The sequence below is a fragment of the Hyperoodon ampullatus genome (assembly GCF_949752795.1).
Source record: "Hyperoodon ampullatus genome assembly, chromosome: 13".
Lineage (NCBI taxonomy): Eukaryota > Metazoa > Chordata > Mammalia > Artiodactyla > Ziphiidae > Hyperoodon > Hyperoodon ampullatus.
The window spans coordinates 63,571,185-63,592,791 of NC_136926.1; the positions used below are offsets into that span (position 1 = coordinate 63,571,185).

At 43.1% G+C, this 21,607-nt stretch overlaps 1 protein-coding gene across 1 annotated transcript in view; it reads left to right on the plus strand.

The window, feature by feature from the left end:
• KATNAL2 (katanin catalytic subunit A1 like 2) overlaps positions 1 to 17,158 on the plus strand; it is a gene marked incomplete at its 3' end in the record, with an annotated part of 97,557 nt that extends 80,399 nt beyond the window's left edge. The window contains exons 13-16 of the mRNA XM_079717016.1: positions 299 to 409; positions 15,443 to 15,605; positions 16,405 to 16,507; positions 17,019 to 17,158. Of these exons, the coding sequence (XP_079573142.1) occupies positions 299 to 409; positions 15,443 to 15,605; positions 16,405 to 16,507; positions 17,019 to 17,158 (517 nt within the window). The remainder of the gene's footprint in view (positions 1 to 298; positions 410 to 15,442; positions 15,606 to 16,404; positions 16,508 to 17,018) is intronic.
• Between the last annotated feature and the right edge of the window lie 4,449 nt (positions 17,159 to 21,607).

The following is a 21,607-nucleotide window of genomic DNA, read 5'->3' on the forward strand; positions in this document are numbered from 1 at the left end:
TTTAATCTACTAGTGCCACTGTCTCCTCTTTTCTGGTTCATTGTCAACCTTTGGTTTTCTTTTCAATATCATCATTGTATTCATTTACTTCCTTTCTGTTACTGTTTGAAAGTAGTACCAGTTGCTTCTTTTCTCCAACCCTGGGATGAGTCGCTCCTGAGAATGCGGCAGGGAAGGGGTTAGTTGTCAGAAGGGCAGCCGGTCTGCCGTCACTGAGTCCTTGCTATGAGTGTCACTCTGGTCATGGAAGCAAAGACTCCGCCTCTTGGCAGCATCTCACCTCCTCGTCTTTCTCCAGGGGAGAGCACGAAGGAAGCCTGCGGATGAAGACTGAGTTGCTGGTGCAGATGGATGGGCTGGCCCGCTCCGAGGATCTCGTGTTTGTCTTAGCAGCCTCCAACCTGCCATGGTAAGAGATCTAGGGAGTACATTCTGAATGCATTTTCATGAGCCACTGAGTACAGATGAAGATATTATACTGAGCACTTGAGGAAAAGTCCTCTTGTTTGGTTCCAGCCCCGGAAGATTAAGCTGAAGGCTTTCCTGGTCAAGTCCTCAATCCTTGCTACTTGTACCGTGAAAGAATCTGCCTGAACAGAAGGAACATAGGTCAGGGCTACCACTGACAATATTTAAAATGGACATTCTGAGTTTAAAGCCAAATTATTAACTGTGTTTAAGCAGGGGTTTGGCAGAGAACTGTAAAATGCTAAAATCTGCAGGACTCAAAGAATATTCCAGAAATAATATGTTTGGATTTTAACATGTTAAAATGAAACTTTAGGGCTTCCCTGGTGGCTCAATGGTTGAGAGTCCGCCTGCCGATGCAGGGGACATGAGTTCGTGCCCCGGTCCGGGAAGATCCCACATGCCACGGAGCAGCTAGGCCCGTGAGCCATGGCCGCTGAGCCTGCACGTCCAGAGCCTGTGCCCCACAATGGGAGAGGCCACAGCAGTGAGAGGCCCGCGTACCGCAAAAAAAAAAAAAAAAAAATTGTGGCTGTGAAATCCTTTAGAGAAACAATCTCCCTTCCTTCACCTGTTTGAAACAGGGTTGATTATAACCTCTCTACTTATGACCCAGGGGGACTGTGAGAGTCAGCTGAGGAGGGTGGGTGAAAACTGGATAGCTTCGTGCACGGCTCAGGGAAGGGCTGTGCCCCCCAGGGAGGAATAGAGAGCCTTACCTCCCAGTGAAACCTGGGGCTTTGCTGAGGAGGTTATAGTGCTGCTGCAGTTTCCCTAAGGTGATCAGTTGTTGGGAAACCTGACATAAAATGGTTCAGAGAGGAAAAACAAAAAGCTAGTAAGCAATCAAAAATAGAGAAGCCTAGAAGGGTTTTTCTGAAAGAATTGCCTCTCATCATGTCAAATGGCACGTACATATGTGCTTTTGAGCTTGGATTCCTTGACATCACAGATTGCATCCTTTCAGCATATCTGGGAACCGGTAAGTCCTACCCATTCTTGAACATCGCTGGGTTTAAAAAACAACTTTTTATGATGAACATTTCTAGACAAACACTAAAGAGAAAAGAGCACAATGAACCCACCATTTCCTAGTTTCCATAATTAGCATCTTGCCCAATTGATTTAATCTATTTAATCTATTGATTTAATCTATTGCTTTTAGTCTAGAGTAATTTAATCTATTGCTGCCTCCTCTCTTGTTTTGCCACAATATTTTAAACTGTATCCTAGATTCTCATGTTATTTCTCACATATATATACTTCAGCATACATCTTTAAAAAAAATAAGGACATTTTCTTATATTACCACAGTGTCATTATCAACCCCAACAAAATTAACAGTAATTGCTTAGTATCCTCTAATACCCAGTTTATATTCAGATTTCCCATATTGTTCCAAAAATGTCTTTTTACAATTGGTTTACTGAACTGGTAACCAATCAAGATTTGCATTTTGTAATTGGTTGTTCTCTTAAGTATCTTTTAATCTAGAACAGACTCCCTCTTTTTTTTCCCCCACTTGCTATTGACTTGATTGCTAGGGAGGTTGTCCTGCAGAGTCTAAACTTCCTGGATGTGGCTCATTGTATGCTCATGGTAATACTTAGCTAGTTCTTCTTACCCTTATAATTACTCTAGACTAAAAGTTAGATTGATTAGATTCAATTCAGGATCAATATAATTTTTGGGCGACATACTTCATACATGATGCTGAGTACATCACATTCCATCGCATGCAGAAGTATGTAGTGCCCTGTTGTCCCACCTGTGGTGGTACCAAGATTGGTCCGTGGGTTCAGGTGTGTCAGCCAGGTTCCTCTGCTCTATAGTTCCCATCAATGGTTGTAGCATCCATAGATGAGCTTTGCCTGAATCACTTATTTCGCTAGAGGTGTGATTCTGTCATTCCTTCTGATTGATAGCTGGAATTATTCTCTACCATAGAACTTTCCCCCATCCAATAGTTATTTGGTTACCCTGAAATGTAGTTCATACTTGAAAATCAGAATTTTCTCTTTGATTTTTAGAGTCATGAGTTGTGCCCTAGCAACCTCCAGTGGTAACCAATGAGTCAGTCTCCCTCCCTCCTTCCCACCCTCCCTCCCTCCCTCCCTCCCTCTCTCTCTCTCTCTCTCTCTCTCTCTCTCTCTCACTATGATCTCATGACTTGTTTGGTATAACATCATTAGTGTTTTTTTTACAGCTTTATTGAGATCTCGCTCACATACCATACAATTTACCATTTAATGTGTACAATTCAATGGTTTTAGCTATATTTATATTTATATGATTATACAATCATCACTGCAATCAATTTTAGAACATTTTTCTTTACCCTGAAAAGAAACCCTGTACCCATTAGCAGTCATCCCCATCTCCTACCCCCAGCACTAAGCAACCACTAATCTATTTTCTGTTTCTATAGATTTGCCTATTTTTATACCTATGAGTGGAATTATTATGGTAACTCCGTGTTTAATTGAGGAGCGACCAATCTGTTTTCCAAAGTGGCTGCACCATTTTACATTCTTACTAGCCATGGATGAAGGTTCCAATTTTGTCACATCCTCATCAGCACTTGATATTCTCTGTCGTTTTGATTATAGTCATCCTAGTGGATGAGCAGTGGTATCTCCTCTCTTTGATATGCATTTCCATGATGACTAGTGATATTGAGCATCTTTTCGTGTACTTATTGGCCAATTGCATATCTTCTTTGGTGAAATGTCTTTTCAAATCCTTTGTCCGTTTTTAAATTATTGATTTATAAGACTTGTTTCGTCCTCTGTCATTTGTAGATATTTTCTTCTGTTCTGTGGCCACTAGTCTGTCTTCCCTCCCTCCCTCCCTCCCTCTCTTAAATTTTTGTTCCTCTTTCTCTCTTCATGCCTTTGATAAACTTCCCATGTCTGTCCCATTTCCCAAGCTCCGAGCCTTTCAGAAGACCCTGTAACTGGTTTTTCTAGAGCAGCGCTGTCTAATAGAAATATAATGTGAGGCACACATACTTAAAAATTTTCTAGTAGCCACATTAAAAATTATCAAAAGAAACAGATACTATGCAATTTTGATAACATATTTTATTTAACCAAGTATATCTAAAATACTATCATTTCCATATATAATCAATATAAACATTATTGTGATCGTTTACATTCTTTTTTTCATACTAAATCTTTGAAATCCAGTGTACACTTTATACTTAGGGCATGCTTCAGTTTGGACTAGCCTTTCTTCAAGTGCCCAGTAGCCACATGTGGTTGGTAGCTACTGTACTGGACAGGGCAGATCCAGAGACTGATTGTCAGCCCCCATGCTGCTGTGGCAGAGATTGATAACTGCCTCCCAATATTTACTTCATCCTTCTACTCTCATAATAGAACCCCAACTTTTGGATTCTATTTCTTAGCCTCCCCTTCTGTTAGGTGTGGCAGGGCCAAGCTTCTTTGTCATTTGCACAAGGTGACCCAGGCTCAATTTGAATATTCTGCTGCAGACCTGGAATCAGCCATTGATTCACAGAGCCCTGGTTCCCTTTGATGGGAAATACCATTTAGAGATCACAGTCTCACAGTTATGGGTGTTCCTTGCTACTGGATTATCATTGCTTCTTGGCCTTTTGATTGGGCAGAGCTAGGAAATACATACCTAGTTTTATTTATTTATTTATTTATTTATTTATTTATTTTGCGGTACGTGGGCCTCTCACTGCTGTGGCCTCTCCTGTTGCGGAGCACAGGCTCCGGACGCACAGGCTCAGCGGCCATGGCTCACAGGCCCAGGCGCTCCACGGCATGTGGGATCTTCCTGGACCGGGGCACGAACCCGTGTCCCCTGCATCGGCAGCCGGACTCTCAACCACTGTGCCACCAGGGAAGCCCATACCTAGTTTTAAGAAGAGGCAAATGATGAGTTCATACTAATATTTACCACTCAAATTTAATATTACAAGGTTTTTAAATTATTTGATTTTATATTTGTGTCTTTTCTCTGTGAAAATTTTAGTTCTTAACATTAATATAATTGCTATTCACTTTAACCTAATATGTAGATATATTTTATATTTGTGTCTATAACAGAATTTTCAGTAATAATACCAAACCTATTGTAACAGTAACATTTTGATGAAGAAAATGGTACAGACCTGGCATAACTAAGATGGAAGAGCTAATTCTGGATTTCTCATCTTCAGCACTCTTGACATTTGGGGCCAGAGAATTCTTTGCTGTGGGGCCTCCTGTGCACTGTGCCATGCTGAGCAGCATCCTTGGTCTCTCCCCACTAGATGCTGGTAGCATCACCCCCAGTTGTGACTGCCAAAATAGGTCTCCAGACATCGCCAGATGTTCCCCAGGGAGGGGGGCAAAATTACCCCCGGCTGAGGCTCACTGGACTAATGGAAGGAATGACAGACATTATTTAGAGACAGACTGTCACATCCTCCACAAATAAACTGTCAAGTTTTTTTTAAGAACTCCATAAAATAACTGAACTTGGTTTACTTACACAAAAGGCGGCATATTACAGAAATTGTTCTGTATTTTTATTTTTTCCATAATAGAATGTTCTGGAGATCTTTCCAAATAAGTACAGAAAGTTCTCCCTCCTTCCCTTTGTAGCTGCGTGTATTCCATCTTGTTCATATGATAATCTACCCCAGTCACCTACTGATGGGCATTTGGGCTGTTGCTACTCTTTTGCTCTTATAAATAATGTTGCAACAAGTAATGGTGTGCATATATCACTTTGCGTGTTTGCCAGTGTATCTTTGGGGAAGGTTCCTGGAAGTAGAATTGCTGGGTCAAAGGGTTAATGTGCATGAAATTATAGTAGAGATTGCCATATTTCCCTCCATAGAGGTTGTACATTTTGTATTCCCACCAGTGTCCTGCTTTCATTACTTAACATTATAGTAAGAACATTTCCAATGTCATTAAATAATCCTTGAAAATTGGATTTTGTAATGGCTGCCCAAAATTCCCACGTGTGAATATACCACAATTTAGTTAATCATTCCTTTCCTGTTGAACGTAAATGATGCTCCCAACTTTCTCTATTATAAATAACACTGAAATGAACTTCCTTGAATAAAAATCTTTGACCAAAATCTAGTTATTTCTTGAGTACAGATTTCTGGAAGTAGGATTGCTGTATGAAAGGGCATAGTTTTTTTTTTTTTTTTAAGTATTTTGCTACATATTGTCCAAGTCCTTAAATTAGGAAATAGTATATTTTTATCAAGAGTATTGGGACAGACCTTTATTTTGGCTTCAGGGTCTTAGATGAGGGAATAAACTTATCTGGTTCAAGCAATCTAATAGGCTTGTTGGGGAAATAACTAAATTATATACCAAACTATGTAAAAACCCAGTCGTAAAATCCCCAAAGAAATTCTTTATGGTTGGTTAGTGGTATTTCTTACCTACAGCATCTTCCAGGGCACTAGGCTACCATCTACTGCTTGATAACTTATCACTTTCCCTAGACAAATCCATTCTGTCTCAAAGGGCTAGTCATTTTCTCCCTTCTCAGCAGTGAGGTGGCGTGCAGCATCTTGGTTTATTCAGTGCTTCTCCTCCGAGGACCTCCTTCCTTGATCTGTAGCATCACAGAAAGGACAAGAAGGAAGCAAGAAATAACAGCTCATCTGTGTCATTTGATGTGTAAATTAGCAATGAGAAGAATAACGAATGTTGCATATTTAATATTACCACTTAAAGTAATAGCCATGGAAGAAATGTTTAACAAGCACGGTTAGGGCTAATTTGACCCGTCTCGATTGTTGAGTATTCACAAACTCAGGCCTAGGAGTACAGAGGGAAACAAAATACTGAACAGGGCTATTAAGGCAAATGCCATCTTTAGATGTCTACTAAACTTGATGGTAGTTCGTACAAAGAAGGTATAAAAATTGTATGTGTGAAGCATGTTGAAACTAATCTTTTCCTTGTTATTTTCAAAAGGGCTAGACATTTCACTATCCCTTTTAAAAATCATCCACCTAGTATGACCACACTCTGGATTAAAAAAAAAAATCTTAATATGTAAAGAAAGCATAAGATCCTAGAGATTCTGGCACTGGGAATGTGGAAGAATGTACCCATGTAGGCTGACTTCTTCCCATATGGGCTCTCTCCTGTCTGGCGTGAGATTCCTATAGACGTGTATACATGTCACTGAAGGGGTCAGCAGACATAACCCTGGGTTTTTCCGCAGTAGCTCCATGTGTCTCCTGGGCTCTAGGGAGAAGCTGTGCTCTCTGAGGTCCTACCTTTTGGCCTCGTGCCTTGACTATCTATTACCCTCTAGATCAACATTTCTCCAGGAATGGTTCCCCACAGGTCATTATCCAAAAAATGGGATCTAGTGGGATCTAATTTAACTCAGAGATACTGAGTTACAGTTCAACTGATTTCCACCCTGGCAGGACTTCTCAGTGCCTTTAAGATGCTATTGTGTGTTGTGACTCTCCAAGAAAAGCTATGAGAAAGCAGTACATTCCATATTTATTTGACCCCAGAATTCCCTCCTTAAGGAGCATCTCATAAGACCCATGTTCTATTTGAAAACCTTTCAGGAAACGGTGGTTTGCATTAACTCACTCTGATCTGATAATTGCATCTTTCATTGCAATAGCATTCAATCATGCTTTCAGGCTTTTAAAATCTTGTATCATTTTAAAAAAGGGACAACAGGCCCCAAATGAAGTCACTTGTTCTAAACCCACATCATCAAACCGAGACTCAATACTTAACCTAGTAGCAGTTTCAATCTCTCCCAGGAATGTAATCTTAACCAGTCAGCCTGGAATTACCTGGTCAGTACTAGTGAGGTAATCCACTGGGTGGACTCTGCTGTTCCCCAAAAGAAGGTGACCTTACCCAAAACAATCCACTCTTTGCTCATAACTTTCTTGTTGCATCTCCTTCGGCCTATAAAACATTTTCCATTTTGTACGTGTCTTCAGAGCTCCTTTCTGTTTGCTAGATGGGATGCTCCTGGATTCCTGAATCATTGAACAAAGCCAATTAGATCTTTAAAGTTACTCACTTGAATTTTGTTTTTTAGCAATAGTATGTCCGTGCCTACCAGTGGTCAAATTGCTTTGCTTGAAATTGCTTCTCTCTATACAAAGCTTCACTAACCTGTGCAATGATATCAAGTTCATGATCCTCCATATGTTGTTGATGGGTGATTCTGACACAACCAGGAAAAAAGTGTGTGGTGCAGGATTTGGTCGGTGCAGCGGGGCAGGCACAGGACTGACTGGGCAGGAGGTTACTAGGAGTAACCTTGCCCTTGCCTCATTCACACCTTCTCAGTTTGTTTGGTTTCATCAGACATAAATTGATTTCAGCCTGGCCTACTGTGGCATTACTTTATCTTAACAGGGTGCAGGTTGACATGTGAACTGTAATTCTAAAACCAAATTTTAAAAAGTGTAAAATTAGCATAACCATTTTATAGAAAATTTGAGAATTAGGGAAAAACTACTCATAATTTCACCACTGTGACATAAGTATTATCATCTTTGTATATACCCTAATGGTGAAAATGGTTTGGTTATTTGCTATCATTTGTTGCCTTTGTATCCTTCTGTGGCAATTTTTTTCCCCAAGAGGGAAATCATTTTCACCATTTTGGCTATTTAGAAAAATAATGCATGTTCATTATAAAAGTTATATTTTATATGCTTTGGTGTTGCTTGAAAGTGCACAGTCCCCTATAACTGTACACACAGACACCACCCCACGCCCCACACACAGAAACAAAAATGTGAACGTTCGTGGATACGTATTAATTTGTTCTATGGCCTGTTTTTTTCTTTCACTTAATACGTAGTGGACAACTTTGAAAATCTACCTAATTCCATATAGAATCCCACGTATGAGTGGGCCTTAATTTATTTGACTTTTCTTTTTCTTGAGGGTTTTACTATGGCACCAGCGCATTGGACCAAGCTCCTTCCACCATGACTCCCAGCACAGACACTCAGTGGGGGCAGTTTTCCCTCTGACGTTTAGCTGGGGTAGGGCAGATATTGTCAAAAAGGCTTTGTGTCCTGGTGGACCTGCTCTTCCCAGCCCTTTGTTAGAGAAAATGAGCTTTTCTTGAGGCTTCTGTCTCTGCCTGTTAGCAGTTTGTCAGTGGGCTTCTCCAGCGCCCCATGTGGGAGGTCTGAGAGAAGCAAAACAGAAACCTGAGAACACTGCCCTGTCGGTCCTCATATCCCCCGCTCCCTAGCCCCTCGTCCTCCTTCTTTCCAGTATCTTCCTATGTTAAGATGCTGTATTCCATGCAATGAATTTTAGTAGTAGTGGGTGGACTAGAGAAGGATGGGCTACTCCATCTTGGCCAGAAGCGAGTCTCTCTCATATTTTTGATTCCCTCTTTTATCATTTTATACATCTTAAACACAATTATTTTATCATCTGTATCAGTGGAGTTTAATTCTGTTCTTAGTTTCTTCTGCAGACTCTCATTCTTGGTGGTTCCTTACATGTTTCAGAATTTGGGATGGTGAGCTTACATTTAGTGAGGGGAACTCTACCTGTGAGAGTCTTACACGTGTCCTTTCACAAAAAATTTATGTCTGACTGTGTCAGGCTTTGGACAACTGGAAGCTAATTTCTTAGCATAGGGTTTCTTCATCCATGCCAGTGAGGGTAGGTCAGATTCTGAATTATCAGTGAAGACTTTTTTCCCACCCCAAAGTATAAGACACATTCCATTGCTAGTGGGGAGATTTTTCTAACCCATCCTTTCATAGACGATGTGCCATCTGGTTTTTTGTTTTACGTGATGGGCCTTGTTTCTACCTGCCACCTTGAATGGGCCCAAGGCCTTCTATGCTATCCCACAGGTAGACTTTAAAATCCAAACTTTTCTTGCAACTAAGAGGCAAACACTCAGCCACAGCTTCAATTTCAGCTGCCCAGTCTTGATTTTTGGCTTCCTCTTCATTTTTAGGGCTTGAGAATTTTGCTGCTTCCTGTGGACTCATTTGTTGTGTATACCAAAAGTGTTTCCTGTAATTCACCAAGCTTTTAAAGTGGCTTTATAACAGGAGATTTCTGAATATCTAGTTCATCATTTTGCTGGAAATAGAAGATTCCCATTTCTTCTCTCAATTATTGGTCATAAATTTTCTGGCAAGAGTAATAGGAATATATCTCCTTGTTGGTATTCTAGTAACTCGAAGTAATTGTCATTCTTTATTATAAATATGTGATGCTCTTACCCTAACATCAGTAGGACATAGACTGAACTGATGGCTCTCCTGTTGGATCCCCTTGTCTCTTGCTTGTGAGCTCACTCTTCAGAATGAGAAGTGCAGTCTCTGGAGATGAGAGGCCCCCTATGGAGACTACATCTTTCACCTCATCTTCAAAAGCACTGCCCAGCCAAGTGAGTTGAATAAATCATCCCTTTAAATCATCATTTCCGTGTTTTGTTTTTTTTTACTAAAGAGGAAAATAGAATGCTTTATTCCCAAGTTGATGCTTGTTTTCTCTGTTAATTTGAACTAATGATGCTTATAAAATGCTAATTTTCAACAAAGCAGATTTGCCTTCGTAAATAAAGACTGGGCTTTAAGGAAGCAGATCCCTTACATGAAGCCAGTAGCCCTGAACTGAAAGTTTATTCATTCACTCAAGTAGTATCTATTGAGTACCTCCTGTGAGTATTCTGCATGATGGAAGGAGGGGGAACCCAAGATATATGGTCCGTGACCCTTGGCCTCTAGAGGCTGGCTATCTGATGGGACGATGGATGAGATATAAACACAGATAACTAAGAAGTGAGGATACAGCCAGCCACGTGGCTGGTACAGACAATAAGTAGAATAAAATTATATCGGGAAGAGGCCATTTCTGATTAAAGATATTTGAAAGAAAAGGGTAGAGAGCACTTGAACTGGACCTGTGAAAAGGACCTGGCTCTTGGTAGACAAACTGGAAGTTCCAAGTAAAGAAAATGACCTGAGTACATGCTCAACTAGGATGGCAAAATGTAGATTCAGATAACGGCCGACAGAGCAGTTTGGCCCAGGTGGGAAGTGTAGGTAGGAGTCAACTTACTCAGAGCTCAGTGCAGGAGACAAAGTAAACTTCAGCGCTTTATTCATTGACTCCCTCTCATCTACCAAAGAATACAATTCCTGAATCTGCTTTTCAAGGATTGCCACGATCTCTGACTTCACGTTGGTTAGGGACATACTGCAAAGACTTTGCCTACAAAACTGAAGGTTGCTTTTCTCTTGTCACACTGAGATGGTTTGAACTTAATGTTTTCACTATGGAATGAACAAACTAGAATTATGTTTGATTTCCAAATTCTGTAAAATTTGAAATGAACATTATCCCAGGAACAACATGGTTTAACAGGGGAGACAGGCCAAGGCCTGAGGAAGGGCCCCGAAGATTTGGCGCGGGAGCCCAGGTGCTCAGGTGCAAGGCCTCGTGGCCCATGCAAGCTGTCTAGGTGACCAGTGGGCGCTGCCACCTTGTATGTAGCAGCGGGCACCGGTCCAGTGGCCAGGCTGTGAGGTCTATGAGCCCTCACTGTGTCACAGTCACTCTTGCTGGTTGCTTTTGACCTTCGAGGTGACGGAAGTACCAAATGACCAAGATAAAGGAGATGTGAGAACAGAATAACTTGGGTGTGAAAATCAAAATGTAGCAGCTAAAGGGAGTGTTTTCTGGTTGCCGCAGGTTAAATTTTTTCACATAAATATGTTGGCATAGAGAATGATTCCTGGGTACATTCCATTTGTCCTTTGTTTCCTCCCTTGTATGATTATATTATTATTGATGTCATTAAAAGTGCATTAATCAGGCCTGGCTGTCAGAGAGTTGCACTTATTTTGTGCCCACAAGCAGTTTTGAGGTCAATCTCTTGCTTTAGGGCATTAGCTGATCAATACAATCATCTATAGTGAGGGATTGTTTTCCCACCTCCCTCTGCCTGCCTGCATTTTCCTAGGGCCTTCGGGGATCTGCTCTTCCTTTCAATAAGAAGTCCCCCTGGCTGGGACGAAGAGACCAGAGGTGCTCCCACCAGAGAGCCTTCCTTCTGCAGCCCCTGCCCTTTCAGGAGGGGCAGCTGGTCCAAGGAAAGGCCTTGGGGGAAATATGGCAACTGCTCATCAACCCAGCACTGCCATTTCCCCAGCTTATTCTCTCTTCCTTCCTGGTTTTAGCTTCAGGTTCCCAAGTCTTATTTCATTTTTAGAGTTTACAGGACCAACATTCCTGCGGTCCAAGGCCCAAACCTCCCAGTTATTGCCTATTATTTACATTGAAGTAAGGAGTTTGTCATATTCATTTCTGTGTATTGGAGACTCAGCAGTGACAACACACTTGGCGGGTGGGCAATGTTGCTGGACCGAATTCCTAAATGTGAGTCTCATGGTTTCTCTTCTCTATATCTCCCTGACCCCCCTCCTTTCGTTCCCCCTCACTCACCTCCTCCTGCCACTAATCGAGGCCCAGCTCCCTGCTAACTGTCTAAAACAGCTCTGGATTTACTCAGACATACCAGGTATTCAGTCAAGTTTATCTTCTTGGAGGCACGTCTTCCAGAGCCTTCTCACCTTCTCCAAAATGGGCGGATTGTCCTCTGCACCCTAGGCACCCCCTGCGTCATCCTGGAGGTTTCCTTCTCTCTCTGTGTCAGACCCTCCATTTCTTGGAGCCCATGTGGCCCTTTGGTTTGGTTTCTCTCTCCCTTTGGTCCTCCAGTACTTTCCCGATAAAGGGTACATGGGAGGTAATATTTTTTAGGCTCTGCATATTGAAAATGTCTTTATTCTGTCCTCCCACTTAATTGATGGTTTGATCAAGATACAGATTTCTACACTGGAAATTATTTTTCTTGGACTTCCCTGGTGGCACAGTGCTTAAGAATGCACCTGCCAATGCAGGGGACACGGGTTCGATCCCTGATCCAGGAAGATCCCACGTGCCACGGAGCAACTAAGCCCGTGCACCACAACTACTGAGCCTGCACTCTAGAGCCCTCGAGCCACAACTACTGAGCCCACGTGCCACAACTACTGAAGCCTGCATGCCCTAGAGCCTGCGCACCGCAACTACTGAGCCCACGTGCCACAACTGCTGAAGCCCGCGTGCTCAGAGCCCGTGCTTTGCAACAAGGGAAGCCACTGCAATGAGAAGCCTGCGCCGCAATGAAGAGTAGCCCCTGCTTGCCGCAACTAGAGAAAGCCCACACACAGCAACAAAGACCCAACGCAGCCAAAAATAAACAAATAAATAAAATAATTATAAAAAATTATTTTTCCTCAGAATTTTGAGGCATTGCTCTATTTTCTTTTAATATCTCACATTGATGATGAGAAATCTTATTCTCCATTCATTGGATGCAACCTGTTTTTCCTCTCTGGATCCTTTGTTCATTCTCAGGGTTCTGAGATTTATCATTTTATGATCCTTTGTTCATTCTCAGGGTTCTGAGATTTCACCGTGATGTGACTTAGGGTCTCCCTGCTGTTACTGTGCTAGTATCAGGCCAGTTACTGAGGCACAGTCTCCAGAGTCTCACTGTTCGGGTTCAAGTCCAGGGCTGCCATTCACTAGCCTTGACCTTAGGCAAGCTACTCGACCTCTATGCCTCAGTTTCCTCATCTTAAATGAAGATATTACCTACCTCATAGGTAGGTTCTGAGAATTAATTAATATCTGAAAAATGCTTGAAACAGTACCTGCCACCTGGTGAGTGCTATTTAAGCACTAGCTTTTATTAATATTTCAAACGTAAAAAATAATTTCCTAGAGCTCTGCAAAGTTCCCTCAACCCTGTGTCTGGAATATAAATGTTGGCCCTGAGAAGGGGCGTGGTTGTGCAGGTGGCTGTCTCTGATGAGATGAATTTCAACAGGGTGAAGCTGATAAAGAACAAAGCAAATGCAAAAAAGAAATAGGTACTTTTCATTGCTGGGAAAGCAGCCCTGGAGTGGATTCTCAGCTCAGGACGGGAGGAATAATAGGTAAAGAAAAGACACAATCTTTTAAGAAACCTGGTCGCTCCCGTTTAGGATTCAGATATGCTCCCTGGAAGGGTATTTTCATGTTTTCAATTTAAAAGGAAATATCATGACATAGATTCAGAATAAGAAAAAAGGGAAGGTGCTTTGGAAGTTCTCGGTATCTTTATGAGTGAGAAAATCTGGTGATGATGTTTTCATTGTTACTCTTTATTATCGGCTAAGCCAGACCAATACACAGGCATTTCCTAATTTCTGTGCTAGAAAATCAAAGAGGTATTTCCCTCCCGTCTAGGAGCTTGAAATTTTAACATAAAAAGGGTTCACAAACTCACACTCAAAAATGATCTGTTTTCAATAGGAATGGTAACTCAAGGTAACCAAAGAGCCCCAGTTAATGAGGGAAAGCTCTCCTTTACATAATAACTCTAAATAATCATTTGGAATGGAAAAAAGTTTTAAATCACCATTTTGCACCACTCTCATGAAACAGTTGATTCAAAGATCATCAACAGATGCTAAAACCACTAGTTGAAAGGGATGGGGAAAGGGGTATTCACATGGTGCCAAAGTACTGTATGTAGAATATTTACTCCTTACAAAGAGATGCTTGAGAGATCGTCCAGTGAAGAGAGCTGTGGTCACCAGATGATCTCAGTAATTAAACATCCCATCACTAGCAGTGAAGCACACCAACATTGGATTCCAATGTAATGAATGTGAAAACATATTATCTATGAAATATACTTGCCAAAAGTGTTTATCCTGATTCTGATTAAGCTTTGAGGTCTAACTTCCATCTTGGAGGACAGGGGATACAGGAACCAGTTACCTGATACCATGAGGAAAACCTCAGACGAATCCAGAATGTGGGACATCGTACAACTAGCCTTACCTATTCAAAAAGGGGCCAAGGCAAGGAGACTGCTTTGGATTACAAGAGATTTAAGAGACATAATCATATGTAGTGCATAATCCTTGATTGAATATTGGTTGGGAAAACTGTAAAAGATATTTTGGGGGTGATTGGAGAGATTTTAATATGGAATGGGCATTAGACATATTATTCAATCTGTGTTAATTCTGTTAGTGTCATAATGGTATTGTAGTTATATAAGGAAATGTCCTTTTTTTGGGAAATGCATACTGAAGCATTTGGGGGTGGGGTTTCATGATGTAATTTACATTGAACTAATTTAACAAGAATAGATAAATATATATGAAGCAGATACGGCAAAATGTTAACTGTTGTTGAATCAAGATGGTAGGTATGTGGATATTTGTTGTTTTATTCGACTTTTCTATTTGCTTGAAATTTTTATATTAAGAAATAGAAGGAAATGGCCTGCAGATGCAACTTGCATAAACCTGGCCTGACAGTGTTTTGGGAGGGAGGCCAGGAATGAGTGTTTCAAAGGGCCACGTTTGCACTGGGCGCCCAGGAAGGAGCCTTTGCACTTTACTTCACCAGAGCAAGGGAGTGAGATAGTCATTCACTCCAGAATATACGAGAGTTTCGGAAGAATTAGCGTACTTCCCAGAGTGCCCAGGTTATGTCAGGACTAATGTACTCGTTGGCAGGCTCAGGTAGAATAACTGATGTTACAACTGCAGTGGGAATGCTCACGTTTGGTTGGTGTTAGCTGGATTTATTCCCCCTCAAATTAAGTCACCTAAAACTACCTCCTTCACATGAAGTATTTGGGGGATGTATATTTTCTTTCTCTTTTTCTTCCTTCCTTCCTCCCTCCCTCCCTCCCTATCTCTCCTTTCTGTTTTTCTTCTTTTAAACCATTTGTTTCTCCCAAACAACATGAAGTAATGGTCCTACCCACTCAGACATTGATGTAGAGTAACAGTTAAGATGCAGGATTGGTTCCTGGTAAATTTGTTCTTCAAATATAGTTGTTGCTTAAGAAGTGAGTTACTGCCCCAACCAGTTCCTGTGTTTTGGACGTGACTCAGGGAGCTAGACTGTGCCATGTTGCGGCGCCTGGAGAAGAGGATTCTGGTGGACCTCCCGAGCCAGGAGGCCAGGCAGGCCATGATCCACCACTGGCTGCCGCCCGTGAGCAGGAACAGTGCCCTGGAGCTGCGCGCGGAGCTGGAGTACAGCCTGCTGAGCCGGGTGAGCTGCCTGGGGAGGCGCCTAGGCTGAGGGGCCACTCCACGACCGTCTTCTCAGCTGTTCGGAGCCTCGAGTCACTTAGAAAAGATCCAAGCTGCCCCAACAGCACAACGGGCCTCTCCTTCTTGAAAGACCGAGCTCTTTGTCCCTCGGAAACATTCAAGCAGAGAGAGATGTGATAAAGTGGAATAGGGTTTAGACTCAAGAGGACCTACGGTCAGATTCTGGCCCTACCACTTATTAACTGTGTGCCATCAAGGAAGTCACTTCCTCTCTGAGCCTCAGCTTCTTCATCTGTAAAATGGGTAACAGGCCACAGAGGATTGCTGTAATGATTAAATGCAAGTCTTTCACAAAAGGAAAAGCATGTTACCCCCATGCCCACTGGTGTCATTGCCTCCTTGAGAGGACACTTGAATGTGATGTTCTCTGAGGTTCCTTAAAGGCAGGTTACAATTTTATTTACAAGAACAGAAGTGTCTACCAAATTTTGCCATCCTTGAATTTGGGCACAAGGGCCCCATTAGGCTGGCTTGGGTGGGCCAGTCGTCACCAGCATCTCACCACCTACGTTTGGATGGTGTTAGGAAGTTGTTTGTGGCCCCAATCCTTAGGTTATCCAAACACATTAGCAGCCTCTCTCCCCCTAAACACTATTTATCTGGGAATCTTTATATAGTGTCCATGGGTGACGGATACAGAATCCAAACGGGCTCTGACACCCTGTCCTGCCTGTAAGCATGTAACCACCACCAGCGTTCTGCCTGCTCTCTAATGGCTGGGTTTGCGGCTGTTTCAGGAGATGGAGGGCTACTCGGGCTCTGACATCAAGCTAGTCTGCAGGGAAGCAGCCATGCGGCCTGTGAGGAAGATCTTCAATGCCCTTGAAAATCAGCAGTCAGGTATGGTGAGGATGACAGCCAAAGTGCTCTGGGAGAGAAATTTGTTTTTAAAAATTGGGCTTTCACCAGCAGGTGGCACCTTGCCCCTGTTCTCTGTGGCTTGTTACACTGGCACTCATTCTTTGGTCAAAAATCCTTCTTCTGCACCCAACTGCTTTCTCCTCTGCTGTTCTGTTTCAGATCAACTTTGCCCCCAGATGATAAACTCCTTAGGGCTCGGGCTTTTATTTCCCTGGCACACTATGTTGGGCTGGATCCATTTGTGGCACTATATAAATATTAAATAATACTTTATAATGATACATTTAAGTCACATTTTGTGTATGGGCTGCAGGGGCTGAGTTGCACGTTAAAGACTTTTTCCCCAGCCCTCTTTAGTCTTGCCTGTTGCTGCATTAACCATTAAGAATGCTGCATTGTGCATTGTCTTGAAAGAGGTCTATTAGTGTTTCAAGAGCATTGATCACCATTTGGTAGATTGTTGTGCTGTCCCTCCTGTGTTTCTATCTAGAGAGCAGCAGTTTACCCGGGATCCAGCTGGATACAGTGACCACTGCTGACTTTTTGGATGTGCTGGCCCACACCAAGCCTTCAGCAAAAAATCTGATTCAGAGATACTCAGCCTGGCAAAGTGAGTTCGAGTCTGTGTGAAATCACATTTACCCTGACCTGGCCACAAAGACAACTACAGAGGCCTCCTCGTTAATTAGTGTAAGTGGAAGAAGAACATTATGCTTGGAATAGAAAACAGAAAATTACTCTTGAAGACTGGATTAATTTGGACAACTGTACCATTTTGGAAATATATATTTTCATGGTTGATGTCAGCAAAATATTGAAGATTCCAATTACAGGTATGTGTGCTATGAGGTCTCGCAACAGAGACTTTTCTCACAATGAGATCCCATAAAATTTAGATGAATAATTTCTTGTAGTGTTCCTCATTTGTGAACTGGCATTTTCATTTTTTTTTTTTTTTAAAAGAAGATGTTGGGGGGTAGGAGTTTATTAATTAATTTATTTTTGCTGTGTTGGGTCTTCGTTTCTGTGCGAGGGCTTTCTCTAGTTGTGGCAAGCGGGGGCCACTCTTCATCGCGGTGCGCGGGCCTCTCACTATCGCGGCCTCTTTTTTTTTTAATTAATTAATTTATTTATTTTTGGCTGTGTTGGGTCTTCGTTTCTGTGTGAGGGCTTTCTCCAGTTGCGGCAAGCAGGGGCCACTCTTCATCGCGGTGCGCGGGCCTCTTACTATCGTGGCCTCTCTTGTTGCAGAGCACAGGCTCCAGACGTGCAGGCTCAGTAGTTGTGGCTCACGGGCCTAGTTGCTCCGCGGCATGTGGGATCCTCCCAGACCAGGGCTCGAACCCGTGTCCCCTGCATTAGCTGGCAGATTCTCAACCACTGCGCCACCAGGGAAGCCCTGGCACTTTCATTTTGAAAAAGATGTGGTAAGGAAAGTTGTGTTGGGATGCAGAGGGTGGTTCTAAGTTGGGGAGCCAATCAGAAGCTAAGCTTGACAGACCATCTGACAGCTGACAGTTCAAGGGTGGATAAGGGTGGGAGCAAGGAAGAGAAACAGCGTCTGCTTCTCTTGACAATATTCTGAATCTCATCAGCTCTCCCTGATTCTGACTCCAGTCAGTTTTATCAGCAGAGCAAACCCCTACCAGACTAGCCCCACTCAGGAGTATCACTGGCCCATCTCTGGAGATGAGCTAATGGCAGTGGTAACAAGCACCCCACTATCACTACCTACCAGTTGCAGCGTTTTGAGTTCTGGCCCCTAATAACATCTTCACATCTCACATCCTGTGTGTTCTGCCCTTCTCTTTCCATTGCCACAGCTCCTCATTGGATCCAATACTTAGGATGGGGTACCTGAGCTTCTAGAACAGTCTTCCCTGCTCTTAGGCTCCTCCACATCTCCTTATGGGGTTGGAAACAGCTAGAAACATCTCATTCAGAAACCCACAATCTGAGGCAGCTACTTTCAACTCCTGGTAAATCTTGAAGGCTTCCACTAAGTAATGCCACCCCTCCCCCCGCTTAGAATTTTCCTATGGTCACCTTTTGTTGTCTCCCTTGCCTTGTTTTCTTCGTCCCTGCAAGGCAGACTCCTCCAGAGAAGAAAACACTTCCAGGAAAAGGGACATTTTGGCTAAACAGTCCAAAGTATTTCACCCTTTTAAACAAAAACATTTTGGGGTTTTGACTGTTTTGAATAGAATATTCTCAAATGCCTCTTAAAATATCATTTTATGGCAAATGTAGTCAAATTGAATGAGTTTAAAAGAAACAAAAAGACATTTCATCTTAGTAGAAGCTCAGCTGAAACTTCTTCATGGTCACTAGGTAGTACCCTGTGAGCACTGCTGATATGCAGACATGGAGATCTCTAAGCTCAATGGCCTAGACTGCTGTGCTGTTCAATTTCCAACATCTGCCGTCTGTGCTTTTGGGTTACTTTCTTTGTCAGGCTGTCAGCTGACATTTCTTATAGCTGTTAGTCCATTTGCTTATGGCCTTTGCCACCCTTTCTGATTTCATAAAACCTCAAGTGGATGGAACCTCAATTATAGCTGATTTGCTGTGGTTGGGAAGCAGGTTGTGTGTGCACTGTATGTGTACCTAAGAATGAACAGGCAGAGGGGCAGAGGAGGGCTCCCGTGGACAGCATGCTTTGTGACAATAGGGTTGGGCCCTTTTAGCTCACTACCCCGGAGTTCCTGGTTCCGTTCAGGGACGTGTGGTTGGGCCATCCCTCCCAGCACACACCGGTAACCTTCCACTTCCAAAACCCACCTCCACATCCTCCCTCCATTCCTTTTAAGAATCTCCAAGTTCATCTTTGTAACACTTTGAGTTACATTCAGTCACACAGTCCATCCTTCTCTCCTCATTCTTTGGAAAGGTTGTCTACAAATGATCACGCACATATGTTTTTAGGTCATGCCTTTATTTTGGTGGCTTCTTATCAGTTTTATACATTATCTAATGACTTCCTGCTTTGGAGGAAATGAAACATAGCCTTTTCATCCCTTTGCCCCATCCCTACCACACACACGTCTTTCCCTAATCATCCCCAAACAGTTGTACTACAGTTTTAGGTTAATTCAATAATCAATATTTTTATGATATTGTTCACTGTACATTGTTTACTGAAGAGCCAACTAGTGGATTAGGATTACATTTCCTTTCTTGTTGAGTTTTGTCTTTCTTGGAATTAATAACTGCCTCATTTTTTTCATTTGCTTAATTTTCTAAGTATTCATTCTTAATTTTTTGGGCAACATTTTCCTATCTGCCCCATACCCATCAGTATTGTCTTCTAAATGGCCAAACATATCAGATTAACTTTCAACTCCACTCCCACGCTCTCTGGTCCTGGTTGTAAGGGGAAGGGGACCAGACAGTGGCTGGAGAAGCAGAGATTTACCTACTCCCGTTTGCAGCCCTGCCTCTCAGCCTGGCCCACCACCGTGCCCAGTGTCTCCAAGGCTGGAACGTTCATAGTTCCACTTCTCCAGAGCGTAAACCGTCCCCTCTCCTGCCTGAGGGTGCGTATCTGGCTGCTCAGGGTGGGGAGGGTTTCTGGGGCTCCAGCCACTTTCCCAGCTTTGAACCAATTCCTTGCTTCTCAACCTTGCCTCACACCTCACGACCTCTCTACCCAGTGTCTCCAAGCCTTGAGTCTTTGAGGAGATGATCTACAGGATGAATTTTGGTTTTTTTCTTTGTGCTGATTTTAGTTATCGACACTCCATCATCCTCTTTCCATCTCCCGAATTACTGAACCCTGCCATCCACTGCTGTCTCCTCTACCGTTCTCTTGTGGGTTGTCCTTGGTTTATAACATCTTTATTCCTTTCCTCTTCTTTTAGTGGGGCTTTGAGAGAGATCAACTAATACATGACTCATCTGCTGTTTAGAGTCTCTGGTTATTTATTTTTTTTTTTTTTGTGGTACGCGGGCCTCCCACTGTTGTGGCCTCTCCCGTTGCGGAGCACAGGCTCCAGACACACAGGCTCAGCAGCCATGGCTATGGGCCCAGCCGCTCCGCAGCATGTGGGATCCTCCCGGACCAGAGCTCGAACCCGTGTCCCCTGCACCGGCAGGCGGACTCTCAACCACTGCGCCACCAGGGAAGCCCTCTGGTTATTTTTTTAAAAGTAGACTAAAGGGGCTTCCCTGGTGGCGCAGTGGTTGAGAGTCCGCCTGCCAACGCAGGGGACATGGGTTCGTGCCCTAGTCTGGGAAGATCCCACGTGCCGCGGAGCGGCTGGGCCCGTGAGCCATGGCTGCTGAGCCTGCGCGTCCGGAGCCTGTGCTCCGCAACGGGAGAGACCACAACAGTGAGAGGCCCGCGTACGGCAAAAAAAAAAAAAAAAAAAAAGGCCTTTCCCAGCGTAAATGCACAGGGCCTTTGCTGACTTTGTGTTACACCAGCCATCAAGACCTACTACCCAAAGCATGCTGCTGTCCTTGAGAGGCGAGGTGCCAGAGCACCAGAAATCGTTTATCATAATTCAAACCATGTCTGTTAAAATGAAACAGATTTTGATATCTTTTTCCTGTGTTTAATGTCATACACATCTCAATGCCTGTTTGTTTCATGGGCTGATGTGCCTGAGAAAACCAAATATTTATTTATTTTATTTAAATTATTTATGTATTTATCTTTGGCTGTGTTGGGTCTTCGTTGCTGCACACGGGCTTTCTCTAGTTGCGGCGAGCAGGGGCTACTCTTCGTTCTGGTGTGCGGGCTTCTCATTGCGGTGGCTCCTCATGTCGCAGAGCATGGGCTCTAGACGCACGGGCTTCAGTAACTGTGGCGCACGGGCTCAGTAGTTGTGGCTCACAGGCTTAGTTGCTCCACGGCATGTGGGATCTTCCAGGACCAGGGCTTGAACCCGTGTCCCCTGCATTGGCAGGCAGATTCTTAACCACCGCACCACCAGGGAAGTCTCTCAAATATTTTTAAATGCCCCTGGGAGTAAATCACTGAGGAAGACAGCAGAAGGTAGCTCCAACTCCTAGATACGTATCTTCTAGTTGGGAAATTGAGCTATCTTCAGATAGTTCTGGCCTCTCCAGTTCACC